The sequence below is a fragment of the Patiria miniata genome, unplaced genomic scaffold (assembly GCF_015706575.1).
Source record: "Patiria miniata isolate m_02_andy unplaced genomic scaffold, ASM1570657v1 HiC_scaffold_5, whole genome shotgun sequence".
NCBI classification, from domain to species: domain Eukaryota; kingdom Metazoa; phylum Echinodermata; class Asteroidea; order Valvatida; family Asterinidae; genus Patiria; species Patiria miniata.
In genome coordinates, this window is record NW_024037072.1 from 2,052,192 (window position 1) to 2,076,443 (window position 24,252).

The window sequence follows — 24,252 nt, forward strand, 5'->3', positions numbered from 1 at the left end:
ACATGACTCAATCAGCACTGCGCTGACGATGACTTACCTGCCAGTTTTATCCTCGGTCTTAGGTTCCGCTGGTTTCGTTTCGACCTGCTTGCCTTCCGTTAGCCGCCCTAGCCGGTCCTGCCTCTCATTGGCTGATTGCTGGAAATATAAATAAACATAAACTCTAATAACTTTTGACATTCTTCATGGGAACTTTCAAAAGTCCCTGCAAAGCCCAGCAACAAAGAGAATACTGACCAGTGTTGCAGTCGAGTCTATCATAAGTCCTTTCGTAAGTCCAGTCACAAGTAACAGGATGAACAATGACAAAGGAATGCTTTTGTAATAGTTCATTTGAATAGCTAGTGACTTGACTTGACTTTTGATGAAGTTGCAGGAACTTGTGGGGACTTGTGATGGACTCGACTACAACAATGATATAGACCTTTATCATGCTGCCACCATTTCAGTCATGTTCCCTGTATCCAATAACAGTATTGAATGGTAATGTTTTTTGTGCAAAAAGGAACCAGACTTTTTTCCCTTCCAGCCTCGCTTTGGTTATGTTGATTGGAATGGGAAAAATAAAGATGGCCGCACCATGATAATGATCTATTGACAGGCTTAGTACAAGTAAACTAAGAACCAACCACAAGTCAGTACGTCATACCACACTGTTGCTGGTTGCCACTTTTGCATGGTGAGCCTTGAACCAGCCCTACACTGATCCATTCCTTACCTTAGACTTCTGAAATTGTCCTTATTGCTATGTGCTGTAGTGATTCTGCCTAGTTCTTAAGTCTGTGTGCATGTGACACAAGGTGCCTATGGGCTTCGTGCACAAGTACTTTCCCAACTGTTACAAAGGGAGAGTTTGGGAAGACCAGTGGGAGGGGCATTCAAACGCATTGCCAATGGCGCTTGAAACTCATGTGAAGATGCTATGGCTTTGTGCACATTCAGAATAAAATAAATCTTCAAAATTTGCGCCATACACGCAAACCACATGTGGTGTGTCCTGTCCACTGGACTCCTGAAAGTGGTCAAAAAAGAGTCATCTGCTGTTCGTACAAGGAGTCCATTGGTCCTGGAGTAAACTGTTAACTTGGCCGACCCTAAATGTATTTTGAGGCATTGCATGGAACAACTTTAGAGAACTTTGCAGATGCACCATTTGAGAGACTATCTGTTACAAATAGGTGCTTCTGAGAAGTCCAAGAGGTCTGACCATCAGAGTTGTTAAACACCCCTGGTTCTTCCGGGGTATCTGCAATCTCTTTCAAAGTTCAGTCGACACTTCATCATCAGCAGTCAAAGGACAGTGACACACAGGCTGCTTTCAGTGAGAGATAGTTTAGACGTGTTTCAGACTGGCCTTCCGGAGACCCAAAGAGCTAAATTATTCTGAATTAGAATGAAGTTCAACATTTGACACAATGAGGTGACTACATTCAAAATGACTGCAGAGGCCTGTCAACGGAAAAGTCTGAATCCAAAATCTATTTGGGTCAACTTTAGTTGCTTCTAATACTTGTTGGTTCGGCCTGATTCTGGAATGCGAGACTCAAAACGGGTGTGAGACTGTTTGTTTGTACCGTCCTTACCTTGGCTCTCTCTTCCGTAGTGGTCAGCTTGGGGCTGGAGGATGACCGGGGCAGCTTCTCCGGCTCCTTGTCCGGTTTCTGGACGGACTCGGGCACAACGCTAGCGCTGCCAGACTTCCGTAGACCCTGGCGCCAGGCCGGGGCGGCCTCCTCCTTGGAGTCTTGCCGTGGAGGCTGTAAGGGTTTGGGGGAGAAGCTGGGAACCTGAAGGGGAAACACCAAAAAAAAAAAATAAACCAAGAGTTCATCCTGTGGTACATGTACTTCTGACCAGACTTGTGCATAGACTTGTGATGGACTTGTGATAGAATGCACCTCGAACACCAGATATCACATCTTTGCAACATGGTTCATCGATTTGTTGAAATCTCTCAAACTGCAGCGTGCTTCGCGTGGATGATCCCTTACTATTGTCGATCTTTTAATAACAAGTTTTATTTCCCACATAGATTGCTCTTTTCCATATAAAATAAATGCATACAGCAGGATTCAAACCCATGACTTGTAAAACAACATATTGATGCTTTTCAGATTCTCTTACCTTCAAATAGCCCTTTAATGGTAACCTCCCTCATTTTTTATGTCTATGTTCAATTGTTAATATTGGTATTTTAAGGTGACTAGTTTTTGATATTTTAACGTGAGCTGGTATGGACTCCCTGCACAAGGTACCTCAACACTGACAAAGACAGATTTTGGCAGCTCTTGAATGCCCTTGCTGCTGTATCTCTGGCGCTTATGTGTAGATGCCATAGGTTCAATCATATTCAACAAAACAAATTAGTTGTGCATAGTTCAGGCCATGTGGGCAGATGTGTGCCTGCATGTAGTCTGTCCAGCACACAGAGCGTTCACAAGTGCTCACAAATTGCCACCTATTGTTCGTGCAGAGTTCTTACTGGCTCACAATTGTGCCCAGTGAAGACGCCCAGCCCAGGAACAGTCGATGGCATTTTTTTACCACTTTTGAGAGAGCTCAGTGGATGGGTCACACCGCCGCGTGCGCGCACTGGTTTGCGCTCGTATGTCGCGAAGTATACACGACTAATTTGATTATGAACGAGCACAAAGCCATATCGTCTTCGCAAGAGCGTCAGGCATCGTCTTTGTAAGAGCGACAGGCATCGTCCACAATGCATTTGAATGTCTCACTCCCACTGGCTTCCCCAACTCTCCCTTTGTAACCGTTGAGAGGGTACTTGTACCCATAGTCCATTGACTTCATGTTGAAATGAATCCTGTAGTGAACTCGCTAATCCCATTTTTATATTTAAGAAGTAATACCTGAGTGTACCCTTACCTCTTTCTTTGGGGGCGTTGTCGGGGTGGCAGGCGCTTGGGGTAGGTTGGGGGTCCTGTTGGCCTGCCTCGTGTTGACCTCGCCCGGTTTGTTGTGGTTGAGGCTGCCGCGGTTCTTGGTGGGCCGGTTCTTGCTGTCGTCTTCCGAGCTCTCGCTCTCACTCTCGCTGGAGCTGGACGACTCCATTGTCTTCTTCTCCTGTTGCCATGGTGATGGGAAGTGACAGGATGGGAGGAAAATTTGGACAAGGAAAAAAAAAACCCTTGGATTAAGACTTGAAAACTTCAGCGGCTTGAATTTATCTCTTTCCAAAAATGCTGGATTTAGACAAAAACTACTTTTTTGCAGTTCATCAGCATCTTTCTAAATTTTGGAAATTTGCTCTATTAACTACAGCGCAGATTAATTAATTGATTGAAACAACTTGCAGGATGATTGAGCTGCAACGTCTTTTTTTTTTTTAAATATAAAACAAAAACAAATTCCATTTTCCCCAATCCAAACTTAATTGAAAGAGACAAATTCAAGGTCTTAATGAGCACACTGCCTGAAGCCTGTTGTTAACAGTTGTGTTAAAAGCTGCACAGAATAGCACTCAGCCTTAAGAGAATACAATCACACTTACCCCGATCATTAAAAAAACAAAAACAAAACATATGAAACACAGCAAGTAAAGTGTACATTTTTGGCATCTGGCTTATGTAGATTGGCAGCACTACAAATATAAGTTGATGACCGCTAATAATGAGTGCAAGTTGAGATTCTGCTGCACAGCAGAAGCAAGTGGTCAATGACGGATCCTAGATCACACACACTATCATTTTTCTGTTCCTGTGAACATTTAAGACACATCTTTGCAAAGCAAGATGGTAGCACCACCACCGCGGCAATCACAGTCACAGCTGATTCATTAAAGATGCTTTGTTTCTGCTTTTCTTTGGTTTCTGCAATGAATCTCACATTACATGTACCTAGCAAAACACAACAAACAAAACCAGATTGTGGAAATCTCTTTTTGAAAAAAACAAACAAACAAAAAGTTGAATTTCTGCATGGAACTTACAGCTGAGGAATACCCTACACTGAGAAAACCTCATATCAACATTACTAGTCCTTTTTTCAGGAAAAAGAGTGAAGTTTTTAAAGACTGCACAAAAGTAAAAATGAAATTTCAGGATTCGCACGGTGAGGAGTGCAACTTCTCCTGATAAAAAATCTCTCGTTAGTATTTCGTCAAGAAATTTCCTCACAAGCGTTAATTTTGATTGTATGATGCTCTCACGCCATCTATCAGCTTTGTAATTCTAGTCAAGTAAATTCAATTACATTAAGTTATATCTACAAGAGCAAACCGTCCCGTTACTACCTTAACTTACACTTACCTTACAACAGACAATTTGCAAACAAGCACATACCTCAATTGGGCACAGCCAATCAATTGGGCACTGGCCCACCTCCACCAATTCTCATTTGGTCAATCACAAAAAGTTCCAGCATTGACACAAAACGGACTACTTAACAGCTGCAGACAATTTCCAGACACCCTATGCGCTCCAAGCAAAGCTTCTGACCCAGGTAGGCTAAAACTTAAAAAAAACGTAAAGACAATTTCCAGAGAGCTTGTGTGTTTACCAGAGTGTCGAACTCCCCGAGATTGTGAAGGTACATGTGCGAGTCCGCGTTAGTTACAGTGTACTCCTGTGGAGAAATTACAAGTTGCTGTCCGATTGTCTCCTCTACATTCATTCAACGAACCGAGCATAATGCTGGAAGCCACACTGACCAATCACAATCAAGCCCTGGCTACCGCCACCACCGCCAAAAACAGCCACTTAGCAGAACAGCCTCCACCCCTATATTGTTTCCCGACTATCGTTTTGTTATTTTGAAAACAAAAACAACTTGCATTAGCACACATATTTTGGGACATGCAAAAAACTGATTTTGCAAAGCCCTTAAAAACTTTTTTTCTACCAATGGTACGCTAAACGGTCTAATTTTCTTGTAGGAATGCTTTAAGTTGAAAATTGAGTTTTGTTATTGTAGCAGTTCTTCCCATTCTTAATATCACAATTCATAGATGAGAGAACGCTTTACTCCTGGGAGTTCTCTTCAAAATGTGTAAGGAATACTTGAAACCAAGAGGAAACAAAACAGGAACTCAAAAACCTAAAGTATGAGCAACTTCAAAAAAGCTGACAGCTCCTTCTAGACGAGAATTTGAAGGAAAAACCTCTACAATCTGCAATTGGGCAGAAAAAAACCCCCAATTGGGCACAGCCTTGCCGAACTGCAAGCAAACCCACCACCATCACTCAGGAGAAGACAGCTGTTATGACTTCAGAAATATGCACAGACTATCTAACTACTTTCATACAAGCCAAGGGAACCGTTAAAGATTACCAATGTGCCAATTTTGGTGAAACGGTCAGAATGCCTGGGCCCATCCTTGCTGCTGCCTGTAACTGTTCTACCCTGTGGATAAATGTCAACACAGGACTTTGCATAATCTCTCTTTTTCGAACTTTGTTAAAATGGCAAGAACATGAAATTCAGGTTGTACTTCCACAGTTTGACTATTCAACAATTGTCACCAGCAGGTCACGTTTCACTAAATTGAAAGCCATCAATTTAATCTTCACATCTCGTCTTCCTATCCACTAGGCTCTTCCGTCTGCTTATCTGATGCTTCCAAACAGGGCACTCAATCACTCTGGTGTATTTGAATACTTTTCAGGTCTCAATCCAACACCGTTGTTTTTATCATCATCAGCCTCGTCAGATTTACCCACCAAAACACTGTTAAAATCAAAAGCCTAAAGCTTTGCCTGTTCCTTCATCAAGTTCACAGACATGGCCTAAACTTTAGCTAAACTGCAACTTACCTTGAAATATGGGAAAAAAGGGCAGGGTTCAAATGGGCACCTGAAACCAAATGGGCGCATTGTAACAAGGCATGAACCTCCACCTATGAAAAATGTGTACCACCGGCAATACGGCTTACCACTTCCATGCGTTGTACCATATTCACCAAATTATCCATTATTTTAATTACCAGCTTATTAGCGAGATACAGTGTACACATACACATGTACCGTCAAACGCTGCAACACCGCAGGAAACAATATCCTGCCAACCCCATGTTGTACTTGCACAGTACTCCAAACGCACAATGTTCCATCCACCATCAGACACATACACACAATGATACCCCATCCCATTTAAAAATACGCCCCCCCCCTTTCGGATTAAGAAAAAGGTAAAAAAAATATAAACATAATAATAACAAAGACTCAAACAGTCCTCCTGGTTTTTGAACAGCTATTCTACCGTCTACATGAAGTCTATTTGCATGGAACAGCCTTGCTCATCCATTACCAGAGGGTGACATTTTGGTCCGGCATCCAACATTTTCCTCATTGTTTACCATGTTTGTCTGAACAAAAACAGTGTTCACAGTCAACATTTGTACCATTAATGCATTTTCTAGTGGGAAAATAATTTGACAATTTGTACTTCAACAGCTCAAAACAGATCTAATTCACTTTGTCCAATTACACCCTCTGATTACGTAGTTACATGATCCTAGCGCTTTGGGCACCATGGTCTTGGTTGCCCTGATGATAATATGTCTATACTAGGCTGATGTGTTCTAGGAGCAAATCCAAATCTTTCACACCTTGTGGAACTACATGCTATGTTTTGTAAATGAGGGATCCTCCATGGCTCTACGGATGTCATTTGACGACGAGTTCAATGTAAGATTTTGTTTCCATAAAGGTCCAGAACTGTGGATTGCAGTACATGAATGAGCAAGAGAGAAAGAACGTCTGTGCAGAACTGACATCAGGATGCGCCTCACTTCATGTATGATTAGGTTTATTCAGTCCGTGTGCCTTCATTGTCTTTTAACAGTTATGCCAGACACTGTATTTGAGGACACAATCCATTGCTATAACGCACACCGAACCATGTCCATTACAATTTCTGAATTTCCTGAACAGATGCCTAAGTCATTTTTTACAACTTTATGGAACAAAACTTACTAAGAACTTGACCGCATGTCTGTTGATAGCTTACAATGAATCTACGGATGTTTCCTGCAAAACCCCAACCAAATGATTCCTTCTAAGAGCAAGTTGGAACAGCTGATTGTTGTGTGATTCCTTTATCTGCTTTCTGACAGTATGCAACTCTAAGGTCAAACCAGTGTGTACATGTATTCAAATGTGTAACAGCATTTCCTTAAGAGAGGTATGTGCTACACACATATTAAATGTGAAACTTCTCCATGTGCATAAAACTTCAACCTCAAAAAAGAAAAGAAAATGTGCCACAATGTGCGGTCTCGCATGTCAAATAAAACAATAGTTTGACAAAAGCTGTATTGTATAAACATAAATTACCCCCCCCCCAAAAAAAAAACACCCCAAAAAACAAAAACAATTGGCATTTTTAAAGATCGGCAAAACCCAATATTGAAAATTTGTCAAACCCCAAAACAAGAATTGCACACATTTCATCCCGGAGCACTGATTTGCAAAGCAAAAAAAAAAAAAAAAAACCAAACAGGACAGGACAGAAACAAACAACAATCACTCTCCAGTTTTAAATAATCAATTAAAAAAAACCATTGAATTATGCTACATCGATTGCTCTTGATAACTGAAATGATAATGGATTGTGGTGATCAAACAAAAAAACAAAAGCACACGTTAAAATCCTGACACCATTTACCACACACGCAGCCCGCAAACCCCCAATTTTGTGCTGCTGGCAAGAGGTTTTTATTTTAACAACCTACCCGTTCCCATTTCCGTTCTCGATCTTCGAGATCGGGGAAAATGGGCACTTGTGCGACCCAAGGGGTAATCTTCCGTTTTGCAACAACAGTCTGCTAAAAATGCAATGGGATTCAGATGCGTGAATAAGGGGGAAAAGAGAAGAATGAAGAGTTGTGATTTGTCACTTGAAAAAAACCATGATTTCAATGGAAATTACTTATTCTCACTTTTGGATTAAATTGTGCAACATCACAAACAGTGCAACATCACAAACTTTGAGAGATATCTTGTTAAGATCCTTGTTTTTGGAATGATGGAGAAAAGAACTGCACCGGGGAAAACCCTATATTTCATCAGATCAATGCAAGCAATGCAAACCGATTGAACAAAATACATTAAAACTTTATGACAAAAACAATTTGCAGTTGCAGAATAAGTACACAAAAGTGCAAGTTCAAAAACACAAAATCCACAACTTTCTGGTGCTACCAACTGTTGACAACACAGTAACTCATGTGGTTGCGGAAAACTCATTTTGTTTCATCATGTGCATCTGTCAACCCTCCTGGTCTTATCACACTAAACTACCTCTGAAATTATTCTTTCTGGCATGCTGTCACTTTGAAGAAAACAATAAAAGAAGGCCATTACCAAAGATGCGTCAAGTGATGCATTTTTTTGGCAATTTCCGTTAGTAGTTGGTTTGTAATTAGGCGAATTCATGAATGGGTGCGCGCAAGCGTTGACACGACTACGCACACGCGGTTGCTATTATTCGTCGTTTCAGAGAGTGACATCGTGTAGCTGCAATCGGCTTAATGAGGACGTGTCCTGGATGCTGATTTCGGGAACAATTCAAAACATGACTCGGCAACTTTTGAATTAAAATCGTGATCCCTAGAATATTTTTTTCTTGGAATATACAGCATTCACTGAGCTAGAACTTCATCAGGTTAGTGTTAAGCACCCTTCTTTAGATTTTTGAGCACTTTTGTTGCTTCAAACGAAAAAAATGTACAAATGACAACTGATCTACCCTAACCATGGGCGTCGCCAGGATTTTTTCCAGGGGGGGGGGGCAAAGCAAATTTTTCTCCAAAATTCTTTAACTTTTTCAATATATTCTCAATTTATCATTTTTCCAAGCGTAAGCAGGGAAGCATTTGCCCTACCCCCTCCCCCAATCAAATTAACAGCAATATGGCTTCGCACCTCTTTTTCCCTTCCTTTTTCCTTTTTTTTTTGTTTTCCGGGGGGGGGGGGGGGGGGGGGTGTCAAGTGCCCCCCTCGCAACGCCCATGACCCTAACTTTAAAGGGTTTTAGATATTGCACCGAATATTGATTTCTTAGGTGGAGGGTTGACAAGAACTGAATAAGTAACATAAAGCTAAGGAAAAGACCACACTTTGGGTAACCACAAGACGTACTGCCACCTACCCCGTGTGCCCTAAGAGGGCCCGACGCTACCTTCGGTCTCACATTACTGGCCGGCTGAAAATGTTAGTCATATCCAAGTGAAGGGAAGATCAGAAAGCAGGGAAGAAAATAAAACATTGACGGAGTCCGTTAGCATGGGAGAGAGAAATGTGTTAATAAGAAGGTTGAAATGGATTGAGGATGCATATGGTTTGGGTGTAAGAGTTTGAAATACTATACAGGGCGTCCTGAAAAAAACATGGTGCATGTAAACCCCTCCATTTTTGCTAATTTACAACCAAAATTTTCTGCGGATGTTTATACCATCTTCAAGGTAATAGATTTAGCTTGAGAATACCGTTTGTTTCATTGAGATTGCTTTTGTAAATCCACAGATATGTTTGAATAACGGCAAAGCCAAGAAACCCATTTTGTGCCACTTTCTGTGAAGCAGTTAAAATCGGTATAGTCCTAGTCTAAAACCAAATCACTTTACTGTTAGTGATTTTAACATTTTTCAGCAGAGTGTGCAATATTTATTTATATTTAATTGAACTCTTTCATTGAAGTTTTAAAGAAGTGAACCTGTCTGTACTATTAAATTGTTTCAACATAAGAACAAAACCCTATATTGTTGTGTGAATGGAATGTTTGTCTTACACCCATAGGGATAATCTTATCAAAAGAGCGATAAGTGGCATTGTCTGATCTTTGAAGCACTCGCTTCCTAAAAGTGGCACAGAATGGTTTTTTTTTTGGCTTTGTGGTTATTCAAACATATCTCTGGATTTACAAAAGCAATCTTAATTAAACAAACGGTATTCTCAAGCTAAATCTAAACCTTAAAGATCGTGTAAACATTTGCAGTAAATTCTGGTTGTAAATTGGCGAAAATGGCGGGGTTTACATGCAGCATTATTTTCAGGACACCTTGTACAGCTACAAGCACAGTTGGTAGATATTGCCAAATCTCACAAGGGAGAGCAGGTGGTTATTTTTTTTCAAGCTTTATACATGTATCATTACACAGAAATTTGTATTATGTTGAAATCTTGGTTTAGCATTTTCCATAGCTTTCCTGTCCTCTTTCTGCATTTTTCCCTCCTCGTGACGTCTTAAAATGACTTGAAAATGTAAGAGAAAAACATGTTTAAGTGGAACTCATTGAAACACTAAAGGAGTATATTGGGGGAAAGTACCCGTGTATGTGAACATAAAAAGAAAATCACCTCTCTCACCCTGAAAACATCCACAGAGCATCAACTGTCCAAAATTGTTCTGTTTTGTTATTTTAATTTTTTTAATCGATTTATTTTCTGTTTCTTGACTTGACAGAACTTCAAAGCCAGGTGTCAGGCAAGGTATTCAATTAAACTCTATGAATATCACACATTATGATTTTGAAAAATGACCCAAAATGGTACAATAAAGGGGCAAAGGGAATGTACTGGTACGTGTAAGAGAAGGGTGGGCATACATGTGGTACAGGAGTTGTGTTTCCACTACAGATAGGGATGATATTTTTTTCAGCGTATAATTTTGTTTATAAAAGGTGAGAGAGGATAGTCAAGGAAGCCAAAGAAAACATGGTTAGAGGGAAATACAGTATGGCGAAAGGGGGAGACGTACATGTACTTTAAAAAAAGGAGGCAAAGGAAAGATTGAGCAGGGGACTGTGCTTAGAAACATTCCAAACACAGGCAATTGGAAAACTGTCTGAATCCCTCTGTATTTTATGAAATAAGCCAAACAAAAAGAAAATCAAAAGGGAGGGGAAAAAACAATAAGAAGTCAGGCAAACTTCACATCTAGTCTCAATTCATTCATTCCAATATCTATTAAACTGGTTGCCCGAAATATTTTCCTGAAAGCTGGCAGTGCACAGGCTTTTAAGCGATTAATAAAAAAAAATCGCAGACAATAATCAAAGCTTGATGAGTATTATAGTAATAATTTTACAAAAATGGAAACTTGACAACACAAAAATGCTAAGCGAGGACGTCCCACTATCTGGGGACCAGTGGACCCAAGTATTTCCTGTAAGCAGACAATGTACAAATTCTTTAGTGGTTACGGAACAAAAAAATGCAAACAGAAATCAAAGCTCGAGAATAAGAAAATGCAAGAACAAAGACAAAATCCTAAAAAAAAAAGAGGTTTTTTTACCTTTTCCTTCTCGCTGTCCTTGCCGTGAATCTTCAACTCCAGCTCCCGACGTTCCTTGGCCATGTCTTGATGCAGCAACATGTTACGGTCGGGAACACTAATGCGTGTAACGGAAGACCTGCGAGTCAGCGCCAAAGGATGGGGGAAACACAAGGGGGGACACAAGGGGGGATACAAGGGAGGTCGGAGGGGGTGGGGGTATCATGAGGGCGTGTGGGGGGAAAGATAGTGACATAGAAGAGAGAAGAGACAAATGCACAATACGGGACACACAAACAAGAAGAAGGAGGGGAATAAAAGAAGCCAAAAAATTTATGCAAAAAAGTGCCGAAAAGGTTAGCCATGCATGGGTTCTTCCATCTTTGATTCACCCATTTTTCAACCACTTCCTCCCTCTTTTTTTTTTCAATCTATCACTTTTCATGCTAATTCTCGTTGAGCAAATTCATGCCATACTGTCTCTTCTACACAACATGGAAGATTTCCTTACTTAGAAATAAACATACCACAAATTCATGACTATTCACAAAACTGACACAGGGACAACTTCATAGGTCCTTCAAATTAAGATTTCTATTATTTAAGGAGACGTAACGAAGAAAACATGAAAGCCCAAACTATCAACTGTTTGATTTGCAATTCATCTCAGTGTGAACTTCAATATTCATGATGTGTTTATTCAAAGCTTTAATGATTGGGGTTTTTTTCATCTCCAAAATTCTTCATTCTTCTTCATTTGAGTTCTTCCGAAGCATAAACTTTGCCTCTCCTTAAATAATGTTTATTATACAAATAGACACTTCGATAAAGACATTCACTTTACACTTAATACAAGTTTGCCTCAAATAAAAAAATCACACAAAAGCCACATTTTGGTATCGCAATTTTCACAAGAACAAAAATCTCAGGTTACAAATAAGCTGAAAGTAACATTAATGAGTGAAACAGAATTGAGTTGTTCATGCATAGGAAATGGATTAGTCATGAATATTCATGAGGGTTAATTAGAATAAATAGTGTGATTTTCAAGGTTGAGTTTTAGTTGGTGCTTTGAAGGGAGTGAGAAACAGAATTTTTTTTAAACCAAAAATATATATGAATGAATCCTTTTAATTAATTTAAGAAATTTTCCATGTTGCTGAGGAAACAGAGTGATCAAGGAAAGTCGAAATTCCCCTCTCGAGTTCCTAATCCCCTTAGAATTAAGTCCAATAGTCCCAAGTATGTATCTGCCCATATAAAAAGACAGGATATTCCATTTTGAAACTGGGGTGGTTATTCCCCATTTTGGAAGTTATCATGGCTAACCCTACAGGCAAAGCGTATGGTAGGCAAAATGCAAAAAAAAAAGAAGCTTCTAACAACTCTGAAAGTTCGTAATGAACTACGTGAAAAAAATCAGCCGAATGATTTAAAATCACAAGGGAAAAATGTTTGGGAAAAACAAACAACACCAGTGCATCCTTACGTCTTTTGATAAAACAAATTGAAAAAAAAAAAAAAACTTTGGGATTAATTTCAGTATCTGATCAAAGATTTAAATTTTATTATCAACAAAAAAATTGGGTTGCTGCATTTTGGCATTAAACATTATGTCCTGAAGTGTTAAAAGAAGTCAGGATTTGACAAAGAAAGGTTAATGACAGGATAGACTAACCACAATATTAACCATGGAGTTAAAAGCTACGCTAAGCCCCACATTACTGATGCATTCAGTGACATACATTCGCATACATGTACACTGTACATAGCTGCAGCCAAATATCTTTATTCAGGAAAACATGCCGTTCTATTTGACCAATTACAGCACACTTAGACAATTCAACAGAAGTAGGTACGGTGTATATTGAAATGACCAATCAGCAGTCTTCACAAATGTGCAATGACCAATCAGCAGACTTGGATAATTGGCAATGACCAATTAGCTGACACAGGTAATTGGCAATGACCAATGGATAGCCTTAAATACCAGTAATTGTCAATGACCTGCATGTATCAAGCACACTTAGACAATTGGCAAGGACAAATCAGCTGATATACACATACATGTAGAGGTATGTAACTTCCTGTGAGCAGGGACCAATCAGCAGAATTAGATAACTGGCAGTGACCAATCATCATTGGAAATGACCAATCTGGATGATCCTTTTAGGAAATCTAATGTATTTACTGATCAACGATCCGTGCACCTGGATTCACGTGTTATTCAAATTGAACGTGTTCACCTGTATCTCTATAAGGGCACCCATAACGAGGCTTATAATTTGATTTGTCACGCATAAAGAACTACATGTATGCATGTATTCCTTGTCACAGATAAATTGCTGCAGCTTCTTGCTAGACAGAATTTTTTTCACTAGGGTACTAAGACATGGAAGGGAACATCTAGCCCTTTAATTTTAATCTAACAACAATGTGCTACAAGAATGTCATTCACCAGTACAATATTAGAATACTAGTTCACTATTCTGTCCGTGAAGGGAGGGGCGGAGTCAATCCAAGTGGGGGAGGGGGCTAGGAGACTAACACAAGGGTTTATATGGCCACAGAATGTACACGTTCATCTTCTGAAGGTACATGTACATGAAGGCGATGCAAGTCAATAGAGCAACACCCATCACCAAAGCAAGGCGGCCACACATCTGGACAGATGGTGCGACATTTAGTGAATTTAAGTGGTAGTTGCAATTATTTCAAACTTCAGCAAGGTCCTCTCTGCAAAACAGCTTGTGTTCTTTAGCTGAAGCGCTGGGACGTTCTCATTTAAGACACAGGTCCAAAAAAAGCAGCGTAGCAGTCTCTTTTGTACTGTTTATACTTGGACTCAAATTTGTTTTCTCTTTTTTTTTCCCCAAAAAAGGGCTTGATTAAATTGCTATTCATAATGAAGCAGTCGACTTTTTTGTTCGACAGGAGCTTGCCAAATTGCAGTGTTCAAACAGAATAATTTGCACAAAGAACACCACCACTTGGTACTTCATGTTTTTGCTCTTCATAACAGAACGTGTATCTTTTGTTGCAAGAACGCCCTTTTTGTGAAGAACGGAATGTCATCAAGGAAAAGCTGTCAGCACTTGTAATGTCTTTCATTTGCTTTGGACCTGCTGTTTTGGTGTTACTGTCCTCTCTCTTGTGATCTGGCACACCTCTATGGCCTTGTTCTAATTACTTGGCTAATGCTGGCAATTACACATGAGCCTATGAGAAGCGGCTTCAACCGCTTCTAATTGGCACATGTGTCATTGCCAGCCGGAGCCCTGTAATTCAGAAGCGGCTTATCAACGCTAGAGCCAAACAACACAAACTCCTACATTGCAAAGAAGCTGCACATAAACTGTAAAAAGTTTGTTTCTTTAAATATTGCAAGCGCCCGCAGCAGAGGACCTCGGACACTTTTCGGATAACTTGCAATGGAGGTTAAAAGCTTAAGCTTCTGCAAATCCCAGCCATGAGCGCTTTTTTTGTTGGTACCTTGACCCGACTGATCACTGTATCCAGAAGCAAGGGTTAACATTTACTTAGGAAAGCTAGAGGACCGCCATAAGTGGGGTTGGTTTTTGTCCTTTTTTTAAGGACCAAGAAAGCTGAACAATAAAAAAAATATATAGATACCAATTCATCTCGGGATGATTTTTGAGACTACTTGTCGATTTAACCACCATAGTTGAGAACCAAATAAAGAGAACGCGTTGATGGGAGAGAAAGGGAGTAAAAGGGGTTACTTGGAATGTTTAGTGCATTTTATTTAATTGTAGAATTTTCATGAAGGATAGGGGAATGATTAATCATTGTCACTAACTACAATATATGTAGGTATGTGTGCATGAGGGCGATAATAAAGAGAGATGAAACGTTAAAGTAGACCAGATGGTTATAATATACAATGCCAAGCTGATCAAGCTATGTGAACTGTTGAATGGGACTAAACTAACATGCAAGTTATGTATACTTAAAACCAATATACGTGTGATTTTATTTCAAGTTATGCACGACAACCAAAATTAATGTGAGAAAGTTTTGGCCATGAAAATTCCCCTTGCTTTCGAATCTACATTTTTTTTTTAATCCCTTAGTGTAAAATCTATATCTACATGGTGAAAGTATGCTGATTTTTTTTGTTTATAAATCAGGCTGGAAAAAAATGAACATTTTCTGGAAGAAAAGTGTTTGATGGAACAATATGAATCAAGTGAAAAGTTTTTGATGGTAAGGTTTTGCATTCAAAACTCTCAAACTTTGAAGAATAGAGAGGAAAAATATATGATCAATGCAGCTAATGTAGTGAAATAGCTAAGACTAAGACGTACATGTATGAATGTGAACAGAAAACAAAAACAAAAACAACTGCATATATCCCAGCATGCAATGGGTAAAAAAAAAAGAAAACCAAAAGTCGGCCATGTTGGATTCATTAACTATGTACATGTATGTAGCCAAACTGTGCAGCAACTGGGGGGGGGGGGAGGGGAGGGGAATGTGCAAATTTCTCACGCTACGTTGTAATGAATATGGCCGGCTTTTGTTTGTTTGTCCATGTATTTGCCTTTTTGCATCCACTTAAATGACCTGAGTTACTTTCTGAAAGGAATTTCAAGGATTTCAGAATGAAAGATCAAACAGAATTTCAAAAGTCAAAATGTTTAAGCATGCCATTTGTGAGTTTTCATCTTTTTTGGAAACAGTCAAAAGTATTTCGAAGCCTGGGCAATGCAGATGTTTTTAAGCTGAGGTTCTATGAACTACAGAACTAATACGCTACACTACAAAGGAAGAAAGAATTCACAAAGGCCAGAATTTGACCTCAGATCTTTTCTTTTCAGTTTGTGTTTTCATTCAATTTCAGAAACTGATTATCTGCTTTTCTTTTTGAACTTCAAACGGCCTTGGCATGCTGCAACACACCAAAACGGTGAACAAAAAAAATCAACCGCAAAGCCAAAAAGAGTTGCTTTATGAAACAAACAAGCAAACAAACTGCACCCAAAAAGTCATCTAAACTAAAAATGTACCAAACCATGAACTTTTGAGGGTAAAAAGGTTTACTCTCATTATAGTTTGACAAAAGCCATTTTGGTGGTGCTTTCTGTAGAACTTCTAAACAGGTATCGAACAAGTTCTGCATGATCAACCACACAAGAATTTGAAAGGTTTCTGGCTACAAAAAGGGAGAAAACTCAAACGGAAAAGAGGGAGATTGGTGCATGAATTGGGAAAATATACACATTTATTAAGCATACCTTCTTTTAAATGGTGGAGGGTTCTTTGCTTCGATTCTTGGCGCAGATGGCTTCTCTTCTTTCTTTAACTTGATCATAAAAACGGGAATTTTCACAATTTATTTCTTTTTTCTCCCCAATAAAATTCATAGGATCATAGTGAAGTGGAATTCCTAGTCTGGTCACAAGCATCTTCATACCAGATATACCACCCTCGGCAAGTTTAGGCATTAAGAAATCAGACTAAGTCTGCTGTGTGATGAAAATCAGCTGAAAATTTGGAAAAGGTTAGAGATACCATCAGTATACAAAGTAGACCCCAAATTTATAAAATGACCCATCTTTAAAAGTGCTTTCCAAAGCACACAATTTAAAAAAATGTGTAATTTAAATGGTACATGTACATTTTTTTTTTCAATGTAAAAATTTGTCTGGGAAAAAACCAGTGAAGCCTAAATGAGATTAAGAATTAACACACTTTTCTGACACCATTCCATTCTTAGATGGCCAAAAAACTTTACAGGAGCACGTATAAACTCTGAATGCTCCTGATTTGGTTTAGAAATCAGGTGGTATTCTAAAATTAGCCCGGTGTTGTTTTACACTGTAAAGCCGCATCCGAATTACATGTACTTGGCTACGGCTGAAGCCGCTACCCATAGACTAGTGTGTTATTCCTAGTCATAGCCAAGTACAACGGACGCGGCCTCACATTCTCAACCCTCCAAGCTCCTTCAAACTAAACCGTTCAAAGGCAAAGAGAAATATTTGGTTACTCACAGACGCTTGTTTCTTTTTCAACTCTTCTAACCACTTCAACATTTCATCATCAGCCAGATCAAATGCTGTCTGACCCTAAGGAAAGAACGATAATCATTTATAATTGATTACATTTAAACTGCATTATCATTATTTTAAAAAAATCCACAAATAAACCTGTGTAAATAGTAAAACATTAAAAAGTAAAGATGCGCATTACTTCATTCATTCTACTAAAAAAAAAAAAATCTGCCATGTACCTTGGTTCTACAATCCTAAATAAGTCAGAGTGTTTCACACCATGGTGTAGATTTTGGTACATGTGAGTTCATGATCTTTCTTCTTTATTTGGTTCAATGCCAAGCAGAATGACAGGCTTCAGCAGATGCTTTTACATGTATGAGTCTGAACAATTATCAGGTATTGGGTTGGATTGCATGGAACTGAATATGGCAGAAATACGCTAAGCACCGAAACTATTTGATGAACAAAAAGTAGTCTGAATACAGACCAGCGTGTTGATTGTCAGATTGACCTACGGTACATGTATGACATAGGGATCAACCTGATTTAAATACATGAGTTCCAAAAGGGTGCTGCGTGAAGAGTGACGCATGAGTGCACAGGAGAAGTAGGCTAATCAAACTATAGGGGGAGGCATCACAGCCAAGACGCAAAGCAACCAATAAGATATCGGAAGCATGAGGCCCTGGCTCGTACCTAGTGTGGACATTCCTTTGATGTCGTGTAGTTAAAAAAAATAGGGCAAGAAAAATAATTTTACTTGCACTTGTGAACACTCTTTCAAACAAAATTTTTTATATCATGATTTCCTTGAGTGTTCCATGTCATTTTGCGAGGGATAACCCTAACCCCCAAAATGCCTCTAAAACTGTTTGTCAGAGAGAGGGGGGAAACCTTGTGTGGACGTAGGCAAGTCCACACAACGTCTTCGCTACCTGCACTGTGTGGACATCTTTTGTTCACAGGTCCACACAGTGACTGCAGGGACTGTCCGTAAGTGTTCACATGTTTTACGAGGTCAAGTATTCGGTAAAAGCAGAGAGGTGAGAAACCTTGTGTGGACGTGGGCAAGTCCACACAACGTCTTCACTACCTGCACTGTGTGGACATCTTTTGTTCACAGGTCCACACAGCGACTGCATGGACTGTCCGTAAGTGTTCACATGTTTTACGAGGTCAAGTATTCGGTAAAAGCAGAGAGGGGAGAAACCTTGTGTGGACGTGGGCAAGTCCACACAACGTCTTCACTACCTGCACTGTGTGGACATCTTTTGTTCACAGGTCCATACAGTGACTGCATGGACTGTCCGTAAGTGTTCACATATTTTATGAAATCAAATCTTCCGTAAAAGCAAAAAGAGGTCACCAGCCAAAATGTCATATGATTTACACTGCTTGTCACTGGTCCTCAGCTCATATCTGCTAAGCAAGTAATTCCTGAGCAATATTGTTTTTTCTACTTCGTGAATTTATGGAATTAGGTGCTGCTGTTGGCATCTCACTTTCCATTGAAATTATGTCCATCAGGTTAATCCAGTCAGTAAACAGTTGGCAGCAGTTACAAATTTTTCCTCACAAAACTGATAAATGGGGCCACCTACGAGTTTGTTTTTGTGGTTCATTTCACACATGTTTTCCACTAGCAGCTCCACGGCCTCCTTTTGTCCCCAGTGGGATGCGGCGTGGAGCGACGTCCATCCGTCATTGTCTATTTCGTCTACGTTACTACCGGCTTGTATAAGAATACTGCAAGAGTGAAAAGGATTGAACGGAAAAAGGAAAGACACGATTATTTTAAAATTAAATTAAGCAAAGTAAGTCTTGGTATGGACAAATCCGACAATCAAAAAAAGAATGGGAGAGTTTTGAGACGTTGGGGGCAGCAAACGTACCGGTCCTTTTTTCATTGTTTGCGTCATATTGAGCATGCTTTGGCTTTAATATGACGTCAACAACTCAAAAAGGACCGGTTCGTTTGCTGCCACCACCGTCTAAAAATTCTCCCATTGCATGGTATCACAGCAAATTTGACAACTTCGAAATTTTTAAGAAGAGTTTGTTCCTTTTTTTTTTAGGTTCTCATGAAATAGCTTCACATACATGTATATGAAATCTCCGAGGCTTTGCAAAACGCAAACTCATTTCTGTCACACTTTGGGAAACAGCATGATCATTCAAATTCCTAGACCAAAATTTCTACCTGTCCTGGTACATGGTCTACATGGTAAGCACTACTCAGACCACTAGTTCGATTACTACTTTTTTTAAACACTTCATCGGAACCCTTCTGAATGACAGACCCTGAAAAACAGGAAAACTTGTGGAGCAAGTATGGCACCCGGAAGTCTCACCTCATAACTTTAATATAACCTTTGGCAGAGGCAACGTGGAGTGCTGTGGCGCCAGACTTTGGATGTCGCTTCTCTTTAATGTTTTTCGTATTGAGCCACTGGTTGGCGTCTGTCAGCATGCGCTGTTCCTCCTCGTTCCTCGCATTTTCAACATCAAGCCCTGGCAAACAAAATAGCAAAGTCATGTAAAAACCTTACAAATTTATCGTGTTTAATGGGAAATCAGGTTGGTGTAGAAGTACTTTCCTTGCCTTCTCTCTTAGTGGCCCAGGTTCGAATCTCACCCAGTTCAACATGTGGATTGGATTTTGTGCATGATTCTTGGTTTTTTTGGGTTTTTTAATATTAAGCTTTTTTACCGTCTTAACTAAATATTTCTTCATGCCCGTCAACTTTTGAGCAAGAATTGGTTGCAAGACTACAATCAAATCAAAAAGACATTATTATCATTATCACATAAATAACTGATTCATTTCAATGTAATGAGTACCGAATGATCTTGAAGGCCTGAATACCACCCACCCCCCTTTCTGCACTTTTATAGCCTCTCTCCGTCCTCCCCATAAGCCAACTTATGACCTACGACCCCTGAACCCTGTGACCTCTCCTTACCCAGCTTTTCAATGATGTTTTGTAGGAATTCTTCCATCTCCTCTTCTTCAGCAAGATCCAGGGGGATTTCCCCTTCATTATTAACAGCTGCAACGTTGGCCCCATTGTCTATAAGGAACCTGAAACGAGACAAAGAAGTAAACTAATGACTTTCAAAACCTCACATAGCAAAGTACAAAACTACATGTGAACTTTGTGGCTTTCTGGGATGAATTCAGGTGACAGATGTGCTTCTTTCCAAATGTCCTTGAAATATTTAGAAGTCACACATGTGCTGGGAGATACATTAATTGAGCTACATGAAGTGATTTTCCACGTTCGTTTGTCTACAGTTTGCCTGTTTTGATCCCCGTGTGCTATTTCCCAGGTTTGCAGCATTGCTAATGTTGCTAGCATCGTGACTTTGGGCGTGATCCCTGGCTGTATGGCATATACAGGTTTATGGCTTCTGACTAGCACCCCTTGAACAAAGACATTGAGAAAATGACAAACCGCCAACATAGGGCTGAATAGCTCAGTTGGCAGAGCACCGGAACGGTTATCTGGAGGTCGCAGGTTCAAACCCTGCTTGAGTCGATTTCTTTGTTCAACTTTAAATTAATAATGCGCCAAGTCCGTTTGCCTATATGTGGTTTATTTGAGATTTTTTTTTAATCCTTTAGGTGTGCGCAGACATCTGGGAATTGTTACACTGACTTATAAATCTAGCATCCAGATTTCTTGAAACTCAATTTTTCTTGAGTCTGGAGTGCTGAATGTTTAACACACGTATACATGTACATGTAGCAACCAATGGAAACTGGTGTGCAAATGAACAGATGTTTTCATGGGATCTATGACGTACATGTACAGCCTGTACATGTACAGCCTGTGTCTATCGAACCTTCTAAGATCCATCTAAATCCATCAGGATGTTTTGGATTATTTTCCACCTTCCCAAATCCTCAAAATTCCTCCTTGCATTAAGTGGAGGATTTCGAAGGATTGAGGCGGTATGGAAAACGTTGTGTAGCTGGTTTTGGAGAATGCATTGTGCCAAGGTCCTAGTCTGAACCTTGTGTTGTTCATGCTTTGCCGTGCATAAATTTAGGCCTACTGGTAGATTACACTTAAAGTCATCCGCATTGCTCCAGGATATCATTGGCACAGCCTCAACGTATTAACAGTAACCGCTGGAGGATTCTGAAGGATTAAGGCAGTGGGCAACCCTCCAATGAATAAATTCAAGAAATAACAGAGCATTATGCGGACTTGAGGCTTTATCTACATTTTTTTACAAGGAGGCAGTTGGAGGATTTAATCAGACTGAGGTTGTATCCTAGCAAAATGGCCCAGGGGGTATGGGTTAAGAAAGATCTATAGATCCACTCGTACTTTACATAAGACTTCATGTCCCTTGTGCCATAGCTTCATGATTACATGTTTATGAAATTTCTCTTCAAGTAAATACATGTCTCGGTAAGGGTTAATGGGAGTACAGGTTAATGACCACCCCCCCCCCCCCCCCCGAAAAAAAACTTGGGGATTGTGTCCTTTCCTGATGAGGTACCGTACATGTAGATGTACTGTATGAGGTACATGTACAAGTACAATGTATGTACCGGTAATAAGCTTTTCCGATCCCACCTCACTTCCACAATAGTTCTCTCAAACACCTGAACACCTGAGCATCACACATGGCTTATGGAGTCCAGGAGGTACATGTAACACCACCCTTAGCAAAATGTGTGAAATCCTGATGAATTTGAATAATTCATTCCATGGCTGAGGATTCGAAAGAAACTTAGTGATTTGATTTTAACCAGGACGCAAGCTCAAACACAGTAATTTTAATTTTCTGTAGAGTTATGTATTTTCTGAATGCTGAACACAATATGAACTCAAAATATATATCTCACTGAGAGTTCACTACTTCATACAATGGCTGCCATTTCAATACAGGCCATCTTTTAAAACGAATTTCATTTCAAATTGTACAGGATAACAGCTGAACGTTTTTCTTCATAATCTGGACTTTGCTACAAAATTTTGGATAATGCTAACATAACCCCAGTGATAAAATGGCTCCCCCCCCCCAAAAAAAACCCACCCAGCTCAATTGTTTACAATCTTACAATCTCTATTTCTGATCCAGACAAAGATACATATTCACACGTCCCACAATTACAATCCATCATTTTTACGTTGTTTACTCGCGATTCAACAGGACAAAGCGCAGGTGGGGCAAGGTACAAATTATTTCCCGGGCAAGAATGAGAAGCATTATCAACAGGGTCAAACTCTGTGCTGTTTTCTGTATGGAGCTTGACACTGTAACAATATTAAATAGTGATAATCCGATTGACCGCAACTTGAAAGCAAAAAGGAACAAAGTGTGGTTTTGCCAGTTAAGGATTTCAAATGTATCTTTGCTGAATCTACAATGCAGTGTGTAATGGATACCGGAAAGGGACGCAAATAGTGAAAAATACTGACTCGTGTTACAGTTACATTTTGAATATCAATTTACTCTGGCTTGAGGGGTTGGGTTGGTTATTTTTGTGGTATTAGTCAACAAACTAAAATGGGCGATGTGTCTGGAGGCATATGGGCAACCTTCACAACTTTGACAGGAGGGCAATAAATATCTGTCGTCATACTTCTGGGAAGATACCAGTACTTGTGGTGACAGGCTGATTACAATGGTCATGTCATTCATGAAATATGTTATTCTGAGAATAAGATACACGTACCAGGTATGCACTTCACACTTTAAATGGTACATGTAAATCACACATGGTATGGTTGAGTCACATTCTGTCATTGTCATGTTGGGAAAATAATTAACCTTATAACTCTCTGCTTATTTTGGTGGGAAGTTTCCTGGATCCTTCACAATGACAATGCAATGTTGCACAATTAAATTGCATTATAATTTCTGTACTGAAATTTATGACATCAAGCCTCATCGAGCATAAACAACACAAGGTCCCACCCAAGACCTTGACACAGTGCATCCTCCAAAATCAGCTGCACATTTTTGCCACATACATGTAGCCTCAATCCCGCAAAATCCTCCATTTTGCAAAGAGGATTTTGGAGGATTTGGGAAGGTACCGGTATGCGTTAAACAAGCAAATATGCATTATAAGTAGTTCCTGGTTTTCTTATAAACAGAAAAATAAATTGATTAGCCTACAGTAGTTGCAGTACTTTACAAAAAAAAACAGCATTGGTATGCATATGAAGTTTAACATAGTTATTTCAAATTCATTATGTTGCAATTAGTAGTACAAATAAACGCATAATACATTTACATCAGAGCTCATAAAAAAAGTTGGAATGTCACGACATTGCAGATGCCCACCCACAAGAACATTCACGTAATTATACACCCAGAGAGCGCCCCCTTGTGCCAGGAATGCACCAGTAGTTGGGTAACTGGAATCCGAGGCATGCAAAACATTCCCTCCAACCCAATGAGTCACCACTCGCTATGTATACAGTTCATAAATCCATGGGATACAGAAGGAAAAAAAAGTCAAATGAAAAAAAAAAAAATACATGAACATGAACACTGTACCGGTACATGAAGTTACCGGTATGTCATTAGTTCCAAGACGAAAAATGCCAAACGCTATGGCATGGTATGTCTGGGGGAACCTGGCCTTGAAACTAAACATGCAGAATTTGGCGGTTACACATCTCAGGATTTTAAATTCATGTATTGTGGGAAGTTGCTGTACTGTATACATACGTGTGTATTTGAATCTATCTGAATACACCATACATTTTCTTAGGCCCAGTACATGTACATTGTACATTCCCACCGTGGGAGGCCTGCGGTCACGCATTAAAATACCATAAGTTTGGCAGAATATTGCCTGCACCCTGTGACATTGAACCCAATGAGGTTACTAGGTCATGGTAAGGTCACATTCAAGGTCACTGCACCACAGCCTCCTTAGAGATCTACACTTGTATGGAAAATGCACATGTAAGGCTGGTCTTTTTTTGAGAGCAATAAAAAAGGCTTGAAGTTGGCTAATAAAATGCAATAC

General features: G+C 39.7%; 1 protein-coding gene across 7 annotated transcripts in view; it reads right to left on the reverse strand.

The window, feature by feature from the left end:
* Positions 1-24,252, reverse strand: part of LOC119741525 (protein phosphatase 1 regulatory subunit 12A-like) — a 69,643-nt gene that overhangs the window by 32,297 nt on the left and 13,094 nt on the right. For 4 of the 7 annotated variants that reach the window (XM_038217317.1, XM_038217316.1, XM_038217312.1 and 1 more), the window contains exons 3-12: positions 20,213-20,331; positions 19,601-19,760; positions 18,851-18,995; positions 17,247-17,321; positions 16,488-16,555; positions 11,251-11,368; positions 9,106-9,159; positions 2,884-3,081; positions 1,584-1,787; positions 38-138 (exon numbers count right to left, since the gene is read on the reverse strand). In XM_038217317.1, coding sequence (XP_038073245.1) covers positions 38-138; positions 1,584-1,787; positions 2,884-3,081; positions 9,106-9,159; positions 11,251-11,368; positions 16,488-16,555; positions 17,247-17,321; positions 18,851-18,995; positions 19,601-19,760; positions 20,213-20,331 — 1,242 coding nt within the window. The remainder of the gene's footprint in view (positions 1-37; positions 139-1,583; positions 1,788-2,883; positions 3,082-9,105; positions 9,160-11,250; positions 11,369-16,487; positions 16,556-17,246; positions 17,322-18,850; positions 18,996-19,600; positions 19,761-20,212; positions 20,332-24,252) is intronic. The other 3 variants (XM_038217313.1, XM_038217315.1, XM_038217314.1) reach the window with 3 other exon arrangements.